The sequence below is a fragment of the Canis lupus genome, chromosome 25, assembly GCF_011100685.1.
Source record: "Canis lupus familiaris isolate Mischka breed German Shepherd chromosome 25, alternate assembly UU_Cfam_GSD_1.0, whole genome shotgun sequence".
In the NCBI taxonomy this organism is placed as follows: domain Eukaryota; kingdom Metazoa; phylum Chordata; class Mammalia; order Carnivora; family Canidae; genus Canis; species Canis lupus.
The window spans coordinates 8976003-8998748 of record NC_049246.1 but is presented as its reverse complement, the minus strand read 5'-3'; the positions used below and the strand labels follow the sequence as shown (position 1 = coordinate 8998748).

General features: G+C 44.8%; 1 protein-coding gene across 1 annotated transcript in view; it reads left to right on the top strand.

The window, feature by feature from the left end:
* The first annotated feature begins 6283 nt into the window (after nucleotides 1-6283).
* The window catches only part of B3GLCT (beta 3-glucosyltransferase), a 123182-nt gene continuing 106719 nt past the window's right edge, over nucleotides 6284-22746 (top strand). The window contains exons 1-2 of the mRNA XM_038574489.1: nucleotides 6284-6536; nucleotides 20856-20905. Coding sequence (XP_038430417.1) covers nucleotides 6284-6536; nucleotides 20856-20905 — 303 coding nt within the window. The remainder of the gene's footprint in view (nucleotides 6537-20855; nucleotides 20906-22746) is intronic.

Here is a 22746-nt window from a genome sequence, read left to right as displayed (position 1 = left end):
TATAATGCAATTGTAAATGGAATTCTTTCTTTCTCTGTCTTTTTTTTTTTTTTTTTTTAAGATTTTATTTATTTATTCAGGAGAGACACACACAGAGAGAGAGGCAGGGACACAAGCTGCAAGAAGCCCGATGTGGGACTTGATCCCAGATCTTGGGGTCATGCCCTGGGCCAAGGGCAGACGCTTAACTGCTGAGCCACCCAGGTGTCCCTCTTTCTCTTTCTGATAGTTAATTATTAGTATATGGAAACACAACAGATTTTTGTGTACTTTGTATCCTGCAACTTTACTGAATTTGTTTTATTAGTTCTAAGTATTCTGATGAATTCTTTAGGGTTTTCTATATTTAATATCATGTCATCTGAAAATAGTGCAGATCCCACTTTTGATGGGAATGTAAACTTGTGTAGCCACTACGGAAAACAGTATGGAGGTTCCTCAAAAAAATTCAAAATGGGTGAAAGACCTAAAAGTGAGATAGGAATACATCAAAATCTTAGAGAACACAGGCAGCAACATCTTTGACCTCGGCTGCAGAACTTCTTGCTAGAGATGTCTCCAGAGTTAAGGGAAACAAAAGCAAAAAGCCCTATTGGGGCTTCATGACGATAAAGCTTTTGCACAGCAAAGGAGGCAATCAATAAAACTAAAAGGCAATCTATGGAATGGAAGAAGACATTTGCAAGTAACATATCACATAAAGGGCTAGTATCTGAAATTTATAAAGAACTTATCAAACTCAATACACAAAAAACAAAGAACCCAGTCAAGATATGAGCAGAAGGCATAAACAGACATTTCTCCAAAGAAGACACACAAATGGCCAACAGATGCGTAAGAAAGTGCTCAACATCACTCATGATCAGGGAAATACAAATCAAAACCGCACTGGTCAGAAGGGCTAAAATTAACAATTCAGGAAACAAAAGATGTTGGCAAGGATTTGGAGAAAGAGGAACCTCTTGCACGGTTGGTGGGTATGCAAACTGGTGCAGCCACTCCCTAGAACAGTATGGAATTTCCCCAAAAAGTTAAAAATAGAACCATCCTACAACCCAGGACTAGTACTACTAGATATTTGTCTGAAGGATGCAAACATAGTGCTTTGCATGGGGCACATGCACCCCAATGTTTATAGCAGCAATGTCCACAACAGCCAAACTATGGAAAGAACCCAGATGTCTATCAACAGACGAATGGATAAGGATGTGTTATATACATACAATGGAATACTGCTCAGCCATTAAAAAGAATGAAATCTTGCCATTTGAAACAACATGGATGGAACTAGAGGGTATTACACTGAGTGAAATAAGTCAGTCAAAGAAAGAGAATTACCATATGATTCCACTCATGTGGCATTTAAGAAACAAAACAGATGAACATAGGAGAAGGGAAGGAAAATTAGATACAAACAGAGAGGAAGGCAAACCACAAAAGACTCTTAACTCTAGAAAACAAACTGAAGGTTGGTGGAGGGCAAGTGGGTAGGAAGATGGGGTAACTGTGATGGCCGTAAGCAGGGCATGTGATGTAATGAGCACTGGGTATTATATGCAATTGATGAATCACTAAATTCTACCTGTGAAACTAATAATATGCTATATGTTAACCAACTTGAATTTAAATTAAATAAAAAGTAAAAATAGAACTAGGATATGATTCAGCAACTCTACTTCTGGGTATTTATCTGAAGGAAATGAGAACCAATTCAAAAAGATATCTGCACCCCAATGTTCATTCACTGCAGCATTATTTACAGTAACCAAGCTGTGGGAACAACCTGTGTCCATTGATGGATGAATGGATAAAGAAAAAAGAAATAATAAAGAAATAAAAAAATAACAGTCTTACCATTTGCAATAATATGTATGGACCTGAGGGCTTTATGCTAAGTAAATAAGTAGACAGAAAAAGGCAAAAGCTGTATGATCTCTCGTATATGCAGAAAATTATATATATATAATATATATATAATATATATATAGGGGATGGAAGATAGGAGATATGGATGAATTATATGTTTGTTTTTAGTTTAAATAGTGTAATAATAGTTTAAATAGTGTAATAATAAAAAAGAATCATCACAGAGGGGAGATAAAATATAAATTGCTTTATTTTTTTATCTTTTAAAAGATTTTATTTATTTATTTATTTATTATTTATTTATTTATTTATTTATTTATGAGAGACACAGGGAGAGAGGCAGAGACCTAGGCAGAGAGAGAAGCAAGCTCCATACAGGGAGCCCAATGTGGGACTCAATTCCGGGACTCCAGGATCACGCTCTGGGCCAAAGGCAGATGCTTAATCACTGAGCCATCCAGGCATCCCCTTACATTGCTTTAAAAAAGAAGTCAAGTGCAGTTATTTCCTATTGCTCCTGTTGACACACCTATTAGGAGTAATTCCTGATCTTTACTGAAACAGGAGGATATGTGATTCTAGAAAGGAGAACAAAACAGTCAAGTAGATGATCTGTTTCTGATCAGAAGTTTCTAGCATATAGCTTTTTGTGTTATTGTTTTGCAGAGAAGTATTTATACCATACAGTATCTTCAAAAGTACAGAAAACGAAATGGCAATAACTTTGGATTTCTGGACTTATCCTGGGGCCTGCCAAGATGGTAACTTTTATTTCCTGGACCTAGGTTCAGGTCTGTGAGTTTCTAAGAATCCTGTAGTTAAGCCTCTTTAGGTAAAAGGACGGTTGCTTCTCTGTGCGAAGAGAAGTGCTCTCCTGAAGCCATGTGAGAGGGCCCTTAGAGAGTGGAGAGTTGAAATCTGTCTCTTAGTCTTTGCTGATAACAGAAACTTCCAAGTTGTGGGAGAGAGGTAGGAGGCTGGGAGGGGGCTGGATAAGAGTCTGCGCCGCTTCCCAGAACACCACACTTCTTTGGGCTGATTTGCTTTGTGTACGTTGTGCCTCCATCTGGGATGCCTTTCCTCTTTTTCTCAGGCCAGGAACCTTTTTCTCCTTTAAGACCTTGCACAAGTCACTTCTGCCTTACTGATGGATTCCCATGGCCACCATTCTGTTTTTCCCTCTGTATGTTCCAAAGTGTTTCCAACCACCTGTCCTGTAGCATTTATCATGGAGCAATAAAATTACTTACGAATATTAAAAAAAATTATTAAAAAATATTTATTTGAGAAATAGTGAGAGAAAGAGACGGGGAGAGACAGAGAGAGAGAGAGAGAGAGAGAGCAAGTACAGAGGGAGCTGGAGAAGCAGGCTCCCCGTTGAGCAGGGAGCCAAAGCAGGGCTTGATCCCAGGACCCTGAGATCATGACCTGAGCCAAAGGCAGACACTTAACTGAGCCACGCAGGCACATGAGGAAGATTTTTTAAAAGATTTATTTATTTGAGAGAGGGAGAGAGAGAGAATACATGCATGCAGGAGTATGGGCAGAGAGAGAGAATCTTCAAGCAAATTCCCTGTTGAGCTCGGAATCCACCCTAGCCCAACAGAGCCCAACACGGGACTCCATCCCACAACCCATGAGACCATGACCTGAGCTGAAACCAAGAGTCAGTTGCTCAATTGGATGAGCCATCTAGAAATCTCTGAACATTTTATCTCCCTAACTGGACTATGCCCAGTGCCACGTTTTATGCTTCACTGTATTGGCTCCAGAGTCTAGTAATGGATACAGCAGGTAGAAGCCATTCACTATCAATTGAATGAATGGAGTCCAGGCTTTTGGGTCTATAGTTATCGTAAGCTCAGAAACCATCTGTTTGGAGCTTGCTTATTAGATTATTTGACTATCTATGGTTTTACGCATATGTCTTTATATTCTTTCTTGGCATTTAGAAGATTCTTTTATAAATTACCAAACTGTTTTAAGTATGTTGTAATAGGCCCTCCTCCCTCAGAAGAGGGGACTCCTTGCTCCAGGGGAGGGCCATACTTTCAGGGATCAGTATGGGGCTGGCATCTGAAATCAAGATGAGTGAATCCCAGGAAGAGAGTTAAGGCTTGCTCTTTTTTCAGATCACAGTCCTAGAGTTTATGAAATTTATTTTTTCCTGTTGAGAGCTGTCCCCCTTACAGCTGGTGTTTCAGATGGCAAAGGAGGCACCGAGGTAAGCAGTTACCATGAATCCGTTAGTGTCCTCATGAGCACAGTTTGTTCTCAGAAATCCTCAACTTGTTTTTGGGAGATGGAACTCCCAGGAAGTCCATTTATCATATGACTAGAGTAAGTGAAAGGTAATCCTTTTTAAAATGTGAGTTATGGAGCTTTGTAATGTGCCATTTATCTATGTCTAGCGTGGAGCGGAAGAAGGCCAGGGCAGGTTATTACATAGAGTGTACTGTCTGTTGTCTTGAGGTCTCCATTCCCCACACCTTGTTCCAGCACACAAAATACTCTCAGGGGGTGAATTTTGATGAAAACATTGATTGAGCACTTAGAGTTGCTAGTTACCAAACATCAAGTAGGTATTTGAACACATACATGGTAAGCAAGCTGCTCAATTATTAGGCTTCTGTGTCTATTTACACATACCTTGGTTTAATATTCAATATCAATATAGGTGAGGAATAATTTTCTGGAAGAAAGCTAAACACCTTTGAAAATTGAAAATTGGAAATCTTCTAGAACTCTTTACCAGGCAGGTACATTTTGGAATATAAAAGGGATCAATGCAATCATAAATTTGAAAAGCTTCACACACACACACACACACACACACACGCACACAGGATGGATTCTTACATTTCTTTTCCCGTTTTATAAAAATAATATTGACATGTAGCCACAAAACCTGGCTGAATGGAACAAGATGGTACTATTTGCATTCACGCAAAATGGCTAACACACAAGATATTTAGTTCCTAGTTTTAGGAAAGCAGAGAGAGAAAACCCACAGTCTCCAGACTTCCTTTTTTTTTTTTTTAATTTTTATTTATTTATGATAGTCACAGAGAGAGAGAGAGAGGCAGAGACACAGGCAGAGGGAGAAGCAGGCTCCATGCACCGGGAGCCCGATGTGGGATTCGATCCCGGGTCTCCAGGATCGCGCCCTAGGCCAGAGGCAGGCGCCAAACCGCTGCGCCACCCAGGGATCCCCAGACTTCCTTTTTAAAAACACTTGCAGATGTTGTACCAAATCTGTTTGGTACAACATTTGTTGTAGCAAACGACAATACCACCCTAATGTATTCAAGGTTAAACCCCTTAATGGTCTTCACGTTTATAAGGCTCAAGACAACCTTTATTCAGCACCTGCTTTGCTGTTATCCCAACATCTTGCATTCCTACCACCTGACACTGGTCTTCACTTAATATTTAGCAAGTGGGTGAATGCTGCATGTCCATGTGAGAGACAATGGTATTGTGCTTAGCACAATCCTAGGTAAAAAGTAGGCATCCAAAAAACATGATAAAGTATGAATGAACACATGGACACAACCTGCAGGAGGTCATATCCTAATCTTAGGTAAGTGATTGGCACTGGGTTCCACATAGTTTCTGTGGGAGAGACAAGAGTCAAGGCTGGGGGGAGGCGCAAGGCAGTCAAGAACCATTAGAGGGTTCATAGTCCTTTTGTTAGTGCTCTCCTCGTGGGCGTGAGGCGCGCTTCCACACCCTCTGGCGGGGCTGGGAGCCCCTTGACAGTCCCATGGGGACAAGAGGGACCCTGCACAGGAGCTCACTCCCTTTCTCTGCATTCCAAGTTAATTAATTTTTATCAGACGTTTTGAATAAAATTACACCCTCCCTCTTCCATTATGAACACTTAAAATTACATTTATACGAAATTACATTTACACAAACTTCTATTGAAAGCCAAATTCCAGGCCTAAGCTATTGGCCAAATCCCATTAAAAAAAGAGGATATTAAGTAAATTAGTTGAGCTGATTAAAAACACCTTCATCAACGCAGAGCATGGGTGCCAACAATATTAAGCTGAATTGCTGATTTTTTTTTTTTTAAAGCAGATGGTACATCAGCGGGGAGGAGGAGTGACTCCCGTCCCTGTCCCGTGTCCTCCACCCCCCAGGCCCTCGGTTTGGGAGGTAGGAGGGGGCCTGCGGCTGACCTCCAGGAGATCCTGGAAAGGGAGGTGCCGGAGTCAGGTGGAAGGACGGGAGGCAGAAGCCCGGGCCGAGGTGAGGGACGAGGAGGGGAGGAGGGGCGGCTGCCGGCCGAGGGGGCAGGGGCCCCGCGAGGAAGGGGCCGCGGTGCGGGCGCGGGGCAGCCGCCTCTGCCGGGTCGGGCGGTCGGGCGGCGGGAGCCCGGCGCCGCCGCGAGCCCCGCAGGACGCTCCCGATGCCGGCCGCCAGGGGGCGCGGCCGGAGCCGGCGCGGCGGAGCCCGAGGAGGGAGGAGGGAGGAGGGGAGCCGGCGGAGAAGGGTCAGCCGCGGCGGCAGGGGCGGCAGCGGCGCAGCTCCGCTCCCCGAGCGTCTCCGTCCCGGCGCCCCAGGAGGGCGCGCGGCTCCCGCCGCAGGGATGCTGCCGCCCGCCCGCCGCGGCCGCCGCCTCGCGCTCCCGGCGCTGCTCTCGCTCCTCACCTGCTCGCTGGGTAAGTAGCGGGCGGCCCGGGCGCGCACGGGAGAGGCGTCGCTTCCCGGCGCTGCCGCCCGCGTCCCGCGTCCCGCATCCCGCATTCCGCATCCCGGGGCCCGCGCCCCGCGCCCCGCGGCCGCGCGCGGACGGAGCTGCCGGGCGGCCCACCCTGCCCCGCGGGCGCCCGTGTCCCGCCGTCCCGTCCCCGCCGCGCCGGCGGCAGCGCCCTCTCGCGGCGTCCGGGAGGGGACCCGGCTCTCCGGGACCCCGGGGCGCGCCGCGCCCGCCCTCTCGCCGGCCGGGTCCCGCCGCCGCCGCCGCGGCCCCCCTCGCGGCCGCCCGCCCGCCGCCCGCCGCCCGCCGCCCGCCGCCTCCTTCCGCCGGGAGCTGGCGGCCGGCCGAGCCGGGAGGGCGAGGCGCTCACCCCCACAGGAAGCGCTGACTTAACGTGCAACTGCGAGAAACTTTGAGAGCGCGGCCGCGGCGGCCGCCGCCCGCTCCCCGCCCCCCGCCTGCCGCCGGCGCCCCGCCCCCCCCGCCCTCCGGCGCCCCCCGCGCCCCCCGCCCCCCGCGCGGCGCCGGCCTGGAGGGAGCGGGCCCTGCGGCCGGGGCCTGGCGCTCCCCCCGCGCCGCCGCGTCGGGCAGGCGGGCCCCGCGCCCCCAGGGCTCTCCGCGATCTTCCGGCCGCGCCCGGGCTCGGGGCTCGGGGCTCGGGGCCGAGGTGCCAACTTGGCGGAGTCCTCGGCCGGGCAGGGAGGCGCGGGGCGGGGCGGGGCGGGGCGGGGCGGGTGCGCTCGCGGCGTGGGGCGGCCCCGGCTTGGGTGGCCGCGGCGGAAAACTAGAGCCGAAGCCTGGAAACCCCGCGGCCGGGCCGCCGCCGCCGGGCCCCTTTTCTGTCTGTGTTTTTTTTTTTTTTTTTTTCTTCCTTTCTCCTCACGAGCGTTTTCTCCTCTTTATCGTCACATGATGTGGCAAAAGTTTTTTTTTTCTTTTTAGGCCATTCCAATTGACATGTGTGATGAGATTTGTTCAAGTTTGAGACCGTGGGGGACCCGTGACTCCCTTTTCAGTGTTCTCGGGGTTATTTTCCTCCAACCCGGACTTCTGTGCTCCCAGTCCGTCAAAAGGCAGTAATTTCAGATTTTCAGAAATGGCAGAATGGTGCAATTTAGGAACAGACGTCGCGTTATTGCACACTGCTTTTTGGTAGCCCACCAGGCTCAGTTTTATTTGGATTTAAACGCACCGAGTGAGGACGTTGTTTGCGTGCCCTTAGCATCTCGGTAGGTGCTCAGTGTGGGAAAATCGACTGAGCTTAATTGTTAATTAATTGTTCACACGCATGATTAAGTAAGCAACAGTGTAATTAAAAATTTTCGGGCACCTTGGGCACAGAAAGCTGTGATTGACGGCGAGAGCTTCTGAACTTGGAGACCTGCTTCAGTGGAAGGAAGACCGCGTCGCTGGGAGGGGGTCGGCCCTGGAAGAGGGGAGGTAGGAGGGGTGGGAAATGGGGGTGACTCTTGGTTGCCTGGCTGGCTTGCTGCCTGGGAGCTTTGCACCTAATCCAAATGGGGTGGGTGGTAGCTGAAATTGGCGCTCTATTTATAGCATTGCGCCTTATAATGGTGCGCTGGGGCTACAATATTTGTACATAATATATTCCAGATATGGGCTGAAATACATATTTGTATTGCCATGTGCATCTCCCTCCCTCCCTCTCTCTCTCTCTCTCTCTCTCTCTCTCTCTCTCTCTCATTGCGCTTAAGGGAATATCTGTACTGCCCAAACTTGATAATACATTAAAGGACTGTCAGAATGAACCAAAATGTCAACACATTTTTAGAGACGTCTATTAACATTGTGAAGTTGTCAGATAAGCACAATAAATAAGACATAAAACCTATTAAAAGGTCCCTGTGAGACATTCGGCTTTGTGAACTGCCTTTCATGGGTTGGTACAGGCACGAAGCTGTATTCTTTGACGTCTGAAGTAAATCATGAGCTCAGTGGAGGGAGCTCTGCTTTGGTGGTGGTGGGGGAGCACCAAGATGTGAAAAGATGTGGTACCCGCTCTCTATATCTCCAAACCAAATATCTTAGAATACGGCTAGAACAGAGATTATGATACGGGTTCTGAGGCATGTGAACAATGTTGATTGCTTAAAAGTACTCTTAATATACCCTTATAAGTTTGACTCGGGTATGTATAGTTTTAGCTTTTTTACCACAAACTGTAGCATACCCATTGAGTTTTTGGAGGACAGTCAATATAGAAAATTTATTTTAAGCCCATATGATTATACAGACCAAATTCACTGCAACTTCAACTCTTTAAAGTCCAATGCCAGTTCTAGAATCAGATTTATTCACACCTCTACGTCAGCCACCGTGTGGCTTCTAGTGGGTTGGAGCTTGGTTTTCTATAAAACAGGAGGCATAGACTAGATAAAATACCAGAACTTTGCCATTTCTTACAGTTTTAACATACTGATTCTATTGTGGCAGAGACTGCTCTCTGCCAACTCAATAACCTGTAGTTCCTTCTTTTCCAGACTAAAAAACCTCTTAGATAATCAGGAATGTTGGGTGACTGTATTTGGAGTTAGAGCCTCCAAGGAGATAATTAAGGGTTAATGAGGCCTTAAGGGTAGGGCCCTAATCCAGCAGGACCTATGTCCTTATCCTTCTCTGAAGTGGAAGAAATGCCGGGGATGCGCGTGAACAGAGAAAGGCCATGGGAGGACACAAAAAAGAAGACTTCTACCTATAAGCCAAGGAAAGGGGACTCAGCAGAAGCCAGCCCTGTTGGCCCCTTGATCTTGGACTAATAGCTTCCAGAACTGTGAGGAATATATTTCCATTGTTTAAATCATTCAGTCTATGGTTGCTGTTAAGGCAACGCTAGCTGACAAATTCATATAGGGAGTGAGGGGAGGAAGGATGCAGGAATGTCATGGTGGTGGTAGCAGTGTGTCCAGTGAGAAAACATTTCCCAGTGGTCCTTGCAAGCCGGGGTAGCCACTGAGTTATCTGTAGAGATTTTTGGGTGGGTCTCTTGGTAAAGCTTATTAAAGGTAGCTGACCCAGTTGGGGTGCATCCTTTTTTTTTTTTGGTCTTTGTTTCATCTTCTTTCCCATTGTCTGTAAATCTGATGGCTGGAGCCATGGCGGTTATCTTGTGACCATGAGGTGACCTTGAAGACGGAAGCAAGTGGTAAGGATGGTAGAGCAGAAGGGATAGCACCACCCAGGTGCCAGATAGATGTGGGAAACCATGCCAGCCCTAGGTCACTTATTTCCGACTTCTGTTGCAAGAGATTAAGCCTCAATTGTTTAAGCCTCAATTGTTTCGGTTTTCTATTACATGCAGCAGCTAATGTATATATCTGTGAAGAAGCTCATTTGAACCAATGGTAACATAATAAGATACTCACTTTTATCGTTCTTATCCCTGTTTCTGCTCTGTATGTGTCAAGATTGAATTTGTTAGCATCTTCCAAAGTTAGGGTTGATTTTTCATTCTGGTCCAGTTCTTGCTCAGATTCTTTTCATTGCAGTGAGTTAGACATTTTAGGACACCAAGAGCCAGACCTGATCCCAGGTTATTTTGTGTGTGTGTGGTTGTTTTTTTTTTTTTTTTTTTAAACCCTGTTTATTTCTTAAGCAAATATGACTGATACAGATTTCACCCATCTGGATAGATTCTTATCCAGGTAGCCTGGGGTCCCCAAGTTGGTATGGGTCATGGGCTTGACCCAAAGGAGTTTGCCTTTAGCCAACCTTCAAGCTCTTTATGTAGGGGCATCTGTTTCAGATAGGATAGTGGGGAGTGGGGAGGAGCTATCCCGACCCTTTTGTTAACTTGCTCTAAGGCAAACATTGTGGGCAGAGTTCTTGAGCCAAGTTCTAGTAACTGACCTCATTTGGATGACTAAGGGCCAGGTTGTTTTTTTGTTTTTGTTTGCTTTTTTTTTTTGTTTGTTTGTTTTGTTTTGCTTTGCTTTTCATTAGAAACAGGCATAATTTCTAGGCACAAAGGGATTATTTATGGGGAATTTGCAAATGTATGTTTTGCTTCTTTGTAGCATTATGGGTAATCTACCTTTGGTGTTGCCAGATTCTTGCTTTATAAAGGTATATGGGAGTGTTAATGCCATCTTTCCCAACACAAAGGAAAAATTCTAGTGAGTGTCAGGGGTTCATCAGATCTATTATTGATTGAGAGTTTCCCTTAATTCCATGTTTCAAAGCTCTATTCACTAAGCCACTCCCCAGAGAAACCCAATTCAGTGTAGGCGCTGATTTGCACTCCTAGGAAATGTTAACAGTTCAAAAATAGTATTAAAAGAAAGAACTGTAGTTGGAATTTTTTTCATTTATTCAAAAAGTGTTGAGTATCTACATGTGTTAGGCACTGGGAGTATGCAGGAAGAAGACAGATCTAGTCTAGCTTTTCCCTATTGAGCATGCAGTCTCGAGGGGAAGGTGATATTAAACACTACAGAAACAAATTGCATTGTGCTCAGTGCCTGGCCAGGGAGTTTGGGGATACTGTGAGAATGCTTGGCAGGGAGATAAAGGGCTTTAGCCTGGAGTCTGGAATGGTGGTTCTCTACTGGGGGTTGATCTTGCCCCTCAGGGAACATTGGACAATGGCTAGAGACTTTTTGGTTGTCAGCGGGGATGATTTGGCAGGGAATGCTACTAGCATCTGGGCCTGGGGTGCTGCTGAACATCCTTCCAGTGTACAGGACAACCTCTCCTCCAAAGAATCAGAGATCTGGTCTAGTGTCACTAGTGTTGGGTTCTGGGTTGAGAAATCTTGGAGTAGGGGCTCAAGGAAGGGATCTTGGAGGAAGGGATATGGGAACTCAGACCTGAAAGAGAAGCAGAAATCAGTTAGGGGAGGACGGGCATATGCCCAGCAGGGGCAGGAGGTTTTTGCAGGAGGGATACAATAGAGAAAAGACAGGACTGGAGAGGTCCAGAGAGGGGCTGAGAAGTTTAGTAGGGTTCAGGCAATGCAGGGTCTCGAAGAGGAGCATAAGGCTCTTGGACTTTGTCCTTAGAGCAGTGGGAAGTGGCTGAAGGGCTATAATAGGACAGTGACATGATTTAACTTCCCGTTTTAGAAACTCACTCTGATTGTCCTGTAGAGAACAGGGATTAGAGGGGGCCAGTGTGGATGCGTGGGACCAGTGAGGAGGCTGCTAGAACTAACTACGCGAGAGATGATTAAGAGTCTCTGAGACACGGCGGTTGATGGGTACAGTGGGCCGAGAGAAAGGAGGGGGTCACGGATGAATCAGGCTTTTCTCATGAGCTGTGGGTGGCTACTGGTGCTGTTTACTGATACAGGCGCTAATGGAGAAGGACCAGATTTAAACATTTTTAAAAAATTGTAGTTAAGTAACCTAAAATTTCTTTTAACCATTTAGAGGTATACAGTTCAGTGGTATGAAGTACCCAGACACTGTTTCTAAAGTTTACTTTTAATTTGAGGTGAGGATGAGGAATTCAATTTGGACAAATTGAGTTTGGGGGGATGTGAGATGTTCAGGTGCCATTTCAGGTTGGCAGTTAGATTTGTGGGTCTGGAGTTCATTGGAGAGGTCGACTGCAGAGAGATTGGGAGCAATTTGAGTAGATTTTTAATTTTTTTTTAAAGAGTAGAGTCTTAATTGTCAAAATAAATCCATTTGAGCTCTTATTCAAAATTTGTGTGTACCCAAGATTTGGTAGAAGCTGGGGCAGAAAATAGTTTTTATCTGTATGATGTAAAGCTATAGGTTTTACACACACAAAAAAACGAGTAAAGGTATCATCGAATAAGATTTGAATGTATCTTAATTATAGCAATGCTATTTTCTCCTAGGGATATGACTTATTTTCACTCCTAAAAGAATATTTTATGGTCTGTAAAGGTGATATGTTTTAGTTTACATCATTGCTTGCTGTAGGATGCTCGAGGCTCTTTACACATCATGCTGAATTTATCTTCTCTAGATCCTTGAGGGTGGCTCTTCATTTATGAGGTGAGTGAAGTAAAGGAAGGTTAATGGCCAAGGCCTGTTGGAAAAATAGCCCTGTTCCCTTCCCATGAGCATCTGGCTAGTTATGCACCCCAGTGTGTCAGCACACAGGAGAATCACCTTAGTGTCTTGAAGAATTCCCTTTGTTAAGGGCCGCTTTGTTAAAATGTAGATTAGGGCATCCTAGCTCTAGATTTTTCTGACTCAAAAGATCTGAGAGGAGGCCTGTGGATTTGCATTATTGTAAGGCCCCACGTGGGTCTTGTGTGCTGGCATGCGCAGGAACCCTGCCTGGGCCACCCGAGGCCCAGGGATAAACTGGGACTCTTGCCAGATATTTCCTTATGTATCTGTACAATGTAAAGATGATTGCTGGTTGCTTTGTCTTTAAAACGAAATAAGGAGCTGTTTTGGACACAGCAAAGCGTGGATTTGAGACCTGATGTGTCCTGCTCAGATATTTCATCTCCTTGGGAAAGGAACCAGAAACCCCAGAATTCAAACTAAGCAGTCTTTCTCTGGTTCCAGCATCCTTTTGGAACTGGCAGGTTTTCAAATGCTACTGGAGGGGGTGTAGCAGGGGCAGCAGGAGTCTCAAGAACTAGAGATTAAGTCGTTAGAGCAAAGGTGTTTGGACAGTTGACAAGTTCCTAACAGCATTAGGACATCTCAGACTGTGGCTCCCATGGATTCAGTGGTACTGACAGGGAGAGCTTCTAAAACCACTTTTTGTGTTGCAGAAATAAGATACTCCAAATTTAAGCATAGATTGTATTTTTTAAAGTTAGTTTGACACCTAATTATTGAGTACTACTCTTACAGTGCAAAGGAATTATATCAAGTGCTGATTTTTTTTGTGGTTGAGTTTGTTCTGGAGTGGGTTGGGTGGCCAGGGATTCTTCTGCCCCTTACCTATGACTCAGCCTATGAAACATGCTTATGAGGGTGGTGTTTTGCATCTCTCCCCCGAACCTCTGTTTCAGTTGGCATATGGGTCTTCATAGTATTTGTTTAAATGAGATATGAACCAAAGAAGCAAAAATGACCTTTTTCTTTCTAAAATATACAATTATTTCCTATTTCTTTCTATTTTCTATTTACTGTCCTTCCTATAAGTACATTTACCCTCCGGCACAGAGAATATATTGGTCCTGGCCAAGTTTGTTTACCAAGTGAAGAAAAATTTGTATTCCAACCTCCTTTTTCCCACTGACTTTTTTTGATAAAACAGAGGATGTGTTTCAGGTGGAGTAGGATCAATAGGGGTAGGTACTGAGGGCTCAAAAGAGGACTATCATGTCTGTGTGCTCACTGCCACACTTGAGAGGCCAGGCCCCCCACCGCCAAAAAACAAACAAACAAACAAACAAAAAAAACCCACTTCATCACTTCTCTTGGTGGATCACCTAGTAAATGGTGCAGAACCCATGGAATGGGGCATAGCAGTTCCCTGGCCCTAAATGATGTCCAGCTGTCTCCTTGTGGAATTGTGGGGCATCCTCCCCAGTGCTGCACATCACTTCCTGAATTTGCTTTTTGGTACCTGAGCAAAACTCTTTCTTCCCATAGGCTGGGTACTGTCCTGAACCTGTACATGCACCAACTTACTTCGTTCTTGTTTTGTTACCCCCTTTTACAGGGATGGAGGCAAAGACCCTGAGAGCTCAAGTCACTGGCCCTATGGCACCTAGCTACTAAGTGGCAGAGCCTAGATTTGATGGCACGAGGTGTGAGTCTAGATTCTGTGTACCTGACCAGCATGCTGTGCTAGTCCTCCTAGTGCAGTGGGGCCTGGAGGCCAGGTCTCCTGTACTGCAGCCCCTTCCCATTGCACTTAAGAAGCTTTAGGGAGAGAACGCCTTAAAAGAACATCTTATAAACTCCTTAAACTACTGTCATCTCTTTAGCTTCTCTCTGCCTGGCCATTCATTTTTTTCATCTTTTTTTTTTAATAATTTTATTTTTTATTGGTGTTGAATTTGCCAACATATAGAATAACACCCAGTGCTCATCCCCTCAAGTGCCCCCCTCAGTGCCCGTCACCCAGTCACCCCCACCCCCCACCCACCTCCCCTTCCACCACCCCTAGTTCGTTTCCCAGAGTTAGGAGTCTCTCATGTTCTGTCTCCCTTTCTGATATTTCCCGCTCATTTTTTCTCCTTTCCCCTTTATTCCCTTTCACTATTTTTTATATCTTTACAGTTGTGTCCTGAAATGTTGGAGTTCCCTCACACTTCTGTCTTTCCATCTAGTCTTGTGGCTTTGGTTCCCTTGGACTGTGGGGACACTGTTGGCACCTCTCCTCTTGACCTGGGTACAGGCTAGGGCTGGATATATTGCCTTGAATGTCCCCAGCATCTCAGGATATTGGGAACTAAGCTGGCTTTTCTGCTCCCCTTGCTTCTTTCTCCAGCTTGTGAAGGGCCCTGGCGCATACCTAGCCACTCCCTCTGAAACCCCAACTCACCCACACTGCTCTCTCTCCCTCACCAGCCCCTCCGGACTTTCCCTTCCCCACCCCATCCACTGGTAGGGTCTGCTCGTAGCCTGTAGGTTCTGCTGCTTTAATAGCCCAACACCTGCTTTTGCTCACAACCTGCTGTGCCCCGGCAGTGCCTCACCTGAATTCCTTCTCTTATCTCATTACCTGGCTCCATGGGCTTCCCAGGTGGCATGTTTATGCCTTGTTTTTTGGTCCCTCCACAGCCCACCCAGTGCTACTCTACAAACCTGTCTAAGACACACATTTCAGCATGGCATTGGGTTTCTTAGAAGCTTTTCATGGCCCTCACAATAAAAACAGACTCTGACTAACACTGACCCCTTTCATAATACAGCCTCTATTGTCTCATCTCTAGCCCCAGTACTCCCCTTCCCCAAGTATCTATGCCCTAGTCTCTCCCCTCCACCACAAGTGTCCGTGCCCCAGCACATCCTTCCCCCATATATCTGCCTCACTGTCTCCCCTGCCCCTAGGTGTCCATGTGCCAGTGCTCTCTCCCTTCAGGTGTCAGTGCTCAGGGTACACTGGACTATTAACCAAGCTTTGTTGCAGAAGCCTATTTCCAGGCCTCCTTGCTCTTGTAACCTGAAGTCTCTGCTGCCTAGAATATACTGCCTCAATCATGACGTTGAGCTTGGTACAAGTAGTGCTTAGGTCTCTGGAAGCCTCCCCTTCCCTCTGCTGCCCTGCCTTGGGTAAGATGCTCTCTGTTCCCACCCTAGGTGCTCCCTTACGGACTCCCGTTAGAATGACAGTCATTAGAGTGGACACTTGAGGGCTTGGTTGTTGACCAAGGGACCTGTGTGTCACTTAGCTCCTTGGGCAGCTGCTGCTTCATCTTATCCAGCCCCTAGCATGACATGTGGCACTAGTAAACGCAGCCACTCTCTGATTTTCTGTTGCACAAATGAAAATGTAAACTAATAGTAATGACAATAGCTGCTAAGGCCCAAAGCATTTAGCATGTGCCAGGCCCTGTTCTAGAAAAATAACGCATGCTAAATCATTTGATCTGTGGCTGCATGTCAGGGCTGGTTGTGTCCTGGGCCCATGTGGAGTGCGAGGAGGTGGGGGCTCCATCCTCAGATTGGGCGGTGGTGCCTCAAGGTACATGGATGGAGCTGGTGCCCAGCACGTGCACCACCCCAGGGACAGCAGATTTGTCTGAAGAGGAGGAAGGAAAGGCAGGCTCGGTCCCCATCGCTGGGTCGATGCGTTTGTTGTTTCCCTGTAGCTCTGCTGCCGTGGATTATCTTCAAAGCAGGTAATCAGAGCTAAGTAAATGGTCTGTGGGCTGTGCATCCTAGCGCTTTGGGCCTCCCCTCCTCTGGACCACCTGGAATTCAGCCTGGAAAGCTCTGGGGAGCTGGAGCCACTCGGGGAGGAGCTGTGCTGGGTGAAACATTTTGTAAGTAGGTCACAGGAAAGCGAGTGAAGCCCCACAGGCTCCCTCTCACAGTGTGTCAAAAGGAAATGTGGGGCAGAGCCAGTATGAGACCCTGGGCCTTGCAGGGGTCCCGGCTGCAAGCTTCCGGGGGTGTGCTGGGGCTTTGTTCTGGATGGTGGGGCTGGGGACACCCACTTTCATTTCCTCCCTCCCGGCTTCAGCGTAGGGCCCGCGACCACCTAGACACCGCCCAGACTGACAGTGATCATTGCACCACCAGCGGCATCATTGCAGCATCTCCCGAGCTTTTAATATGCTGAGCTGCACGCTAAATGCTGTGTCCATTATCTCACTTAATCCTGGCAGCACCCCTCTGACTGGGGTTATTTAGTGTCTCAGTGTGTTTTTTTTTTTTTTTGTGTTTAACACGGTTTCTATGATGGATGTTCCTGGGAGAATCTGGGAGGACATACCAGGGACTAGGAACAAAACGGAGTTAGGAGCTAGGAGGTACACTCATCTTTCCTGCATGGGCATGGGGTCCCTCGCTCCCTCCCAGGAAAAAGAAAAGAAACTTGATTAGTGTTGCTTAAATGTGTTGCAATTAATTCCTCTTCAGTTTTCTGGTACTCTGGGGGCTTAGGCTGGCCTATAAATCTTAGTCCCAGGTTACTTGTAAAATCTTGATTTATCTCTTAGAATAGGTATGCTAACACATTAGTTGGCTTGAATTATTTAAAGTTATCTCGGAAAGGTCTTATTTCTATTGCCCGTCCTGATTTGCACTTTAAATATAGTTCCCTGTAGCAATTCACAGGAATTCATGTTGAAAATAGAAAAGGGAAAATTACTTTTAAACAGCAGTTTGGCATATAAGAGCATGATTTACCTTGGAATAGTTCTCCAAGTGCACATTAAGGCCAAGCTTTCAAGAATATTTTTTCCCCACTGACTCTGGAAATTAGTGTGAAGCTAAACAGCAAACATCCAGCCCCAGGTGGCCACTCCCTTTGGCAGAGTTGGGGGATCATTTCCTCCCTCCTCCTTCCCCCCACCTCTCAGGCACACCATGTTAAAGCCCCACTGTGTGTTCTTATTAGGGTCATTGAAGGTGACAGGTAATTTCTTCGCTTGCTGATTTTTCTCACTTTCTCCTTTAATTTTACCATTTCTCCTGCATTTGCAGCAACTGTGAAAGCCAAGATTTTGTTGGTAGGAATTGTGTAAAGGATTCATTATTTTAAGAGTGGGTTTATTAGTGGCATAGCATATTCTGTGCCTTCAAAATGCACTTGGTTCCTTGGTGATTTGTTTTATTTAGATTGTAGAAACATAAAGATAAAACCAACTAGTATTTCTGTAAATATTAAATGAGGGTTATCTTGCCATATGATTTACTCTTATACCTAAAAGTAACTGATACATTTCTTACTTTATTGCTTTACTTGTTTATTTTTTAAGTAAGTTCCATGCTCAATGTGGGACTTGAACTCATGACCCCAAGATCAAGAGTCACATGCTCTACTGACTGAGCCAGCCAGGCACCTCCTTGTTATTGCTTTAAATATTGTCTACTTTATTTCTGTCATGGGGAAAAAAGGAGTTCTTAATTTCACAGCAGAGTATGATCGGGACAAATGACAGGTGTGTGTGTGTGTGTGTGTGTGTATGTGTGTGTGTGTTTTAAAGATTGTATTTATTTATTCATGAGAGACACACAGCGAGAGGGGCAGAGACATAGGCAGAGGGAGAAGCAGGCTCCCCGTGGGGAGGCTGATGTGGGACTTGATCCCAGGACCCTAGGATCATGCCCTGAGCCAAAGGCAGACGCTCAACCACTGATCCACCCAGGCGTCCCTCTGTGTGTGTGTGTGTGTGTGTGTGTGTGTGTGTGTGTGTGTTTAAGGATATTTTAACTTTAGGCCTTTGTATTTTCAAAGGGAACTAAAGTCTAGTTTACTCTTCATTTAAGTGTTGCCTGGATAGAGGTATGCTATCTTGATTATGACAAGGAGGATTTGTGGAATTCACTTATTTTATTGGGAATGTCTTCTCTCCATATAATTCCTACATGAAACATTGTCAAATGACATTAGTTGCTTGCTTATGAAAGGCGATGTGTTAGTAACTCTCAGAACCAATACCAAATAAAGACATGTTTTCTTCAGTATAGAGTCTGCATTCTACAGGGCTTTCATGTTGACATACTCTTCTTTTTACATAGCCATCTGGCCTGCAAAAAAAGTGAGGAAAGACTAAATCCTGGTTATTAGATGATGAGTCACTGAACGTGTTAAACCGAGAAGGTTTTTTTATCTTGACGAAAGAAGGAATTCTAGCCCAGAGAGCTTTGACTGTCTGTTTGAAATTAAGAATTGATGGAGTCAGCAGAGAAGGATTTTGAACTAAGAGTTGTGTCTTACTTAGATTGACCACGGTTTTTGTATCCTGCAAGTTGTTGGAATGTTCTCTCTCTTGGAAATCTGTGGTGCTGAGTGATATTAACGTGTGGTGACTTCCCTATATACTATTCATTAATAGTTCTATTTTTGGTATCTTCTTGAGGGCTTTAAGTATGCATGCTAGTTTGGAGGAAATAAAATATGACAAAACCAAAGAATTAAATACCCAGAAGAATTTAAAATGGTGTTTGGGGTTAAATCTCTCCTTTCTTCTTAGAATTTAATGATGATTTGGGCTTTGTGGTTGCCTTCTTTTGTCTGTGTGTGTGTCTCTCTCTATGTGTGTGTGTGTGTGTGTATGTGTGTGTGTGTAAAATGAGAAAGCAGATCAGACACTCCTGAGAATAAGTTGGTGTTGGAGGACACACTAAATTCCTTTATTTTGCTTGGTGGATGCTACCTAGAGGAAGGAGTAAACAGCCTGTAAATAATGGGAATAATGGGATCCCAGCGCCATTGTAAAGACTTGCATTTATTCATTCATTGATTCATTCATTTGATAAATATTTATTGATGTCCTCTGTGTGCTGGCTGTGTTCTAGATATGGGGCAGATGGTAAATAAAATCACATTCCTGCCTTCATGGAGCTTACAATAAACTAATATGTAAGACAAGCAAAAAAACACATCAATACATATTATATTAGTGGTGGTAAGTGCTCTGGAGGAAAAGAAAAAGTGGGGAAGGTAAGGAGGGGTGGAGTTGGGGATTTATTGTTTATATGAGGTGGTCTCAGGGAGGCCTCCTGTAACACCTGCTGTTAACTAAATTCTACACATAGAGGTTCCTTTGGCTTACATTTCAGTTCCACCCTGCCTTTTGAAATGTCATCCCAGAAATGGAAATGATTAAATGACGTCAGTCATTTGCTTCTTAGTGTGAATGTTTTCGATTATTTCCTTTGAGCATGTGTTATGTGGAGAGAGAATTTGAGGCAGTGGCTGTCTGAGCTTTAGGGTGGGGAGGGACCAGAGGGGGGTTCTGAATGGGGGAGGTGGTCTGTTGCTTCTCAGGAGAGTCTCTTCTGTGACATGGGGGAAACCTACTGCTGAAACTCCTTGTATGATACTACTGTTTCATGGAATCAGCTGTCCTGCACTTTTAGTACATTACTGCCCTATGGCATTGCCCATTTTCTCCTGGGGATGCTAATTAGAGAAAGCAGACTCTATGAGGTGTTTTCCTCTTAGCTCCTCAGGAGGCATGCACTATAAAATTAAAGTATGTTATTTTTTTGTCCACTTAACCTTCCTGACTATTGGGTTTATTTTGCTTTGTATTTCCCAAGTGTTTCTGTCATGTTGTTTTGTTTTTCTTGTTCTTCTTCTAAATGTAGAGCCCAGGTGTGTCTGTAGGGATATCTTTATCTGTTTATGGGCTCCAACTCAAAACATTAAATCATTCTAAATAGAGAATGATTTTAACTCCCTGACTCTCTTGGCCACATCGCCGTAGTGGGCTCTGTTACCTCCTGCCTGCATGTGGCAGCATTATCTGCACCCCGCTCCTAACCTGGCAGCCCCTGAGACTGAAAGCTTGCCCCAGATTTAGCTCTGTTGCCTGCCAGGCTCTGGCAGTGATTATGTGAGTAGGAATTTGTACTGCTTCCCTCTGGATTCTCGGGAATTCCCCTTCCCAGAATCGAGGTTGCTAAGAAGGTGTACTTTGTACCCGTAGACACAAAACAGTATACAGATTCTAATTTCTTTGATGTAGTATTTTTTAAGCTGGTAGCCTAAGCACGTTGGCTCCCCACCGACGAATAATTTCAGGTCCAGTGATGAAGGTGGCCTGCGGTGCTGGTTTGTAGCAATGCAGCTGCTTTTAAAAATGAGCAAAGTGTGTCTTATTGAAGTACTCCTTTTTCCTTATTTTAAGCACCAGTGTTGAATGTGAGAATGAATCCTGATTGATAATTTTCGTGTAAAAATGTTTTCTCTTTTCCAGCTTTTGCTTTGGTTTCTGAAGATACAAAGAAAGAGGTCAAGCAATCTAAGGTACTTTTCTCATCAAATTTACTCTTCCTGTCGGAGATTCATTTGTATTTTTTTTAATGGGAGCTATAATAATTTCATCTTTCAATAGTTACCAATTTTTTTAATGAATTAATGAAATGTTGGTCAACATAGATTTTTAATCCCTAGTGGCAACCTACAGATAAGGTGGATGAAAAAAAACCCTTTAATAGTTAAAGCAAAAAAAAAAAAAAAAAAAAAAAAGAAAAGAAAGAAAAAAGAAAAGAAAAAAATAGTTAAAGCAGACCAAGTAGGTTTCACATTTCATTTTAAGAAAAAGTATTTTGAAATGGAGTAAGACATTTTAGAAGCTTGCTTGGATACTGTGGTTTTCTCTAGTCTGATTGCATCTAAACTTGGGCTTCATTTTCCCAGTCTGAGAAAGTAGTCTTAGGCTATGTCCCCGGGGTCACAAGAGCCTGAGTATCCTTCTCTCTGAAGGTGGCACTGCGTAAGAGACCCCAAAGGTGACTTCCAGGCTCCTTGCACAGTTGTACCCAGGAACCTCGGATAGACCCCAGGGGACCAATGGAGATAGGACAACACTTACCCAGATCTCAGAGCTGCTGCTTTTTTCATCATTGATCATGTTCAAGAACTTCACCTAGAGTTTACCATTTAGGCTTTGCATTAGATGAGTTTAGCAGATGAGAAAGAGAAACAATATATTTTTTTAAATGAGAAATGGTAGTTTAAGAATATCAATTGTCTTGGGATGCCTGTGTAGCTCATCTGTTTAGCACCTGCCTTTGGCCCAGGGCTTGATCCTGGAGTCCCGGGATAGAGTCCCACATTGGGCTGCCTGCAAGGGGCCTGCTTCCCCCCTCTGTGTCTGCTTCTGCCTCTGTCTCTCATGAATAAATAAATAAAATATTTTATTAAAAAAAAGAATATCAGTTGTCTTTATCATGTTAGTTAAGACTCAGTTGACTTTATTTTTTTTTTATCCCACAATTAGTGTAAAAGCATTTTTTAATAGGAACTCTCTTTTGTCAACAGAGTATTATCTGTTCTAACTGTATTGTAGGTTTCCTATACAGGAACAATAATAATGATTTCCTTTGGTTTTAAGATCCTTTGTGTTTAATAAAACATTTTCCGATATTTCACTTAATTTGATTTTCCCAGTGATCCTCAATGATCTCAATTGCTAAGCAAACAGATATTCCCATGTATAGGCATACCTCGGGGCTAGTGGGTTTGGTTCCAGACCACTCCAGTAAAGTGAATACTGCAATAAAGCGAGTCAAATGAATTTTTTGGTTTTCACTGCATAATGAAAGTTGTGTTGATACTATATTGTAGCTTGTCAAGTGTGCAATAACATGATTAAAGCATATACCTCAAATGTAAAGTACTTTATTGCTAACAAAAAAATGCTAACCATCACTCCATCACTTTTGCTTTTAGCGAGTCATAATCTTTTTGCTGGTGCCTCCACCAGCTCTTGCCTCAGTGTCAGTAGCTACTGACTGAGGTGCGTGGTGGTTGCTGAAGGCTGGGGTGGCAGTGGCAATATCTTAAAATAGGACAACAATAAAGTTTGCCCCATCAATTCACTCTTCCTTTCACCAATGATTTCTCTGTAATGTGTGATGTTGTTTGATAGCCTTCCGCAGTAGGACTTCTTTCAAAACTGGAGTCAGTCCTCTCAAACATCTGCTGTTGTTTTATCTCCTAAGTTGATGTACTTTCTAAACCCTTTGTTGTCATTTCAACAATCTTTACCATGTCTTCACCAGGAGTAGATTCCATCTCAAGAAGCCACTTTCTTTGCTCATCCATGAGAAGCAACTCCTCATCTGTTCAAGTTTGATCATGAG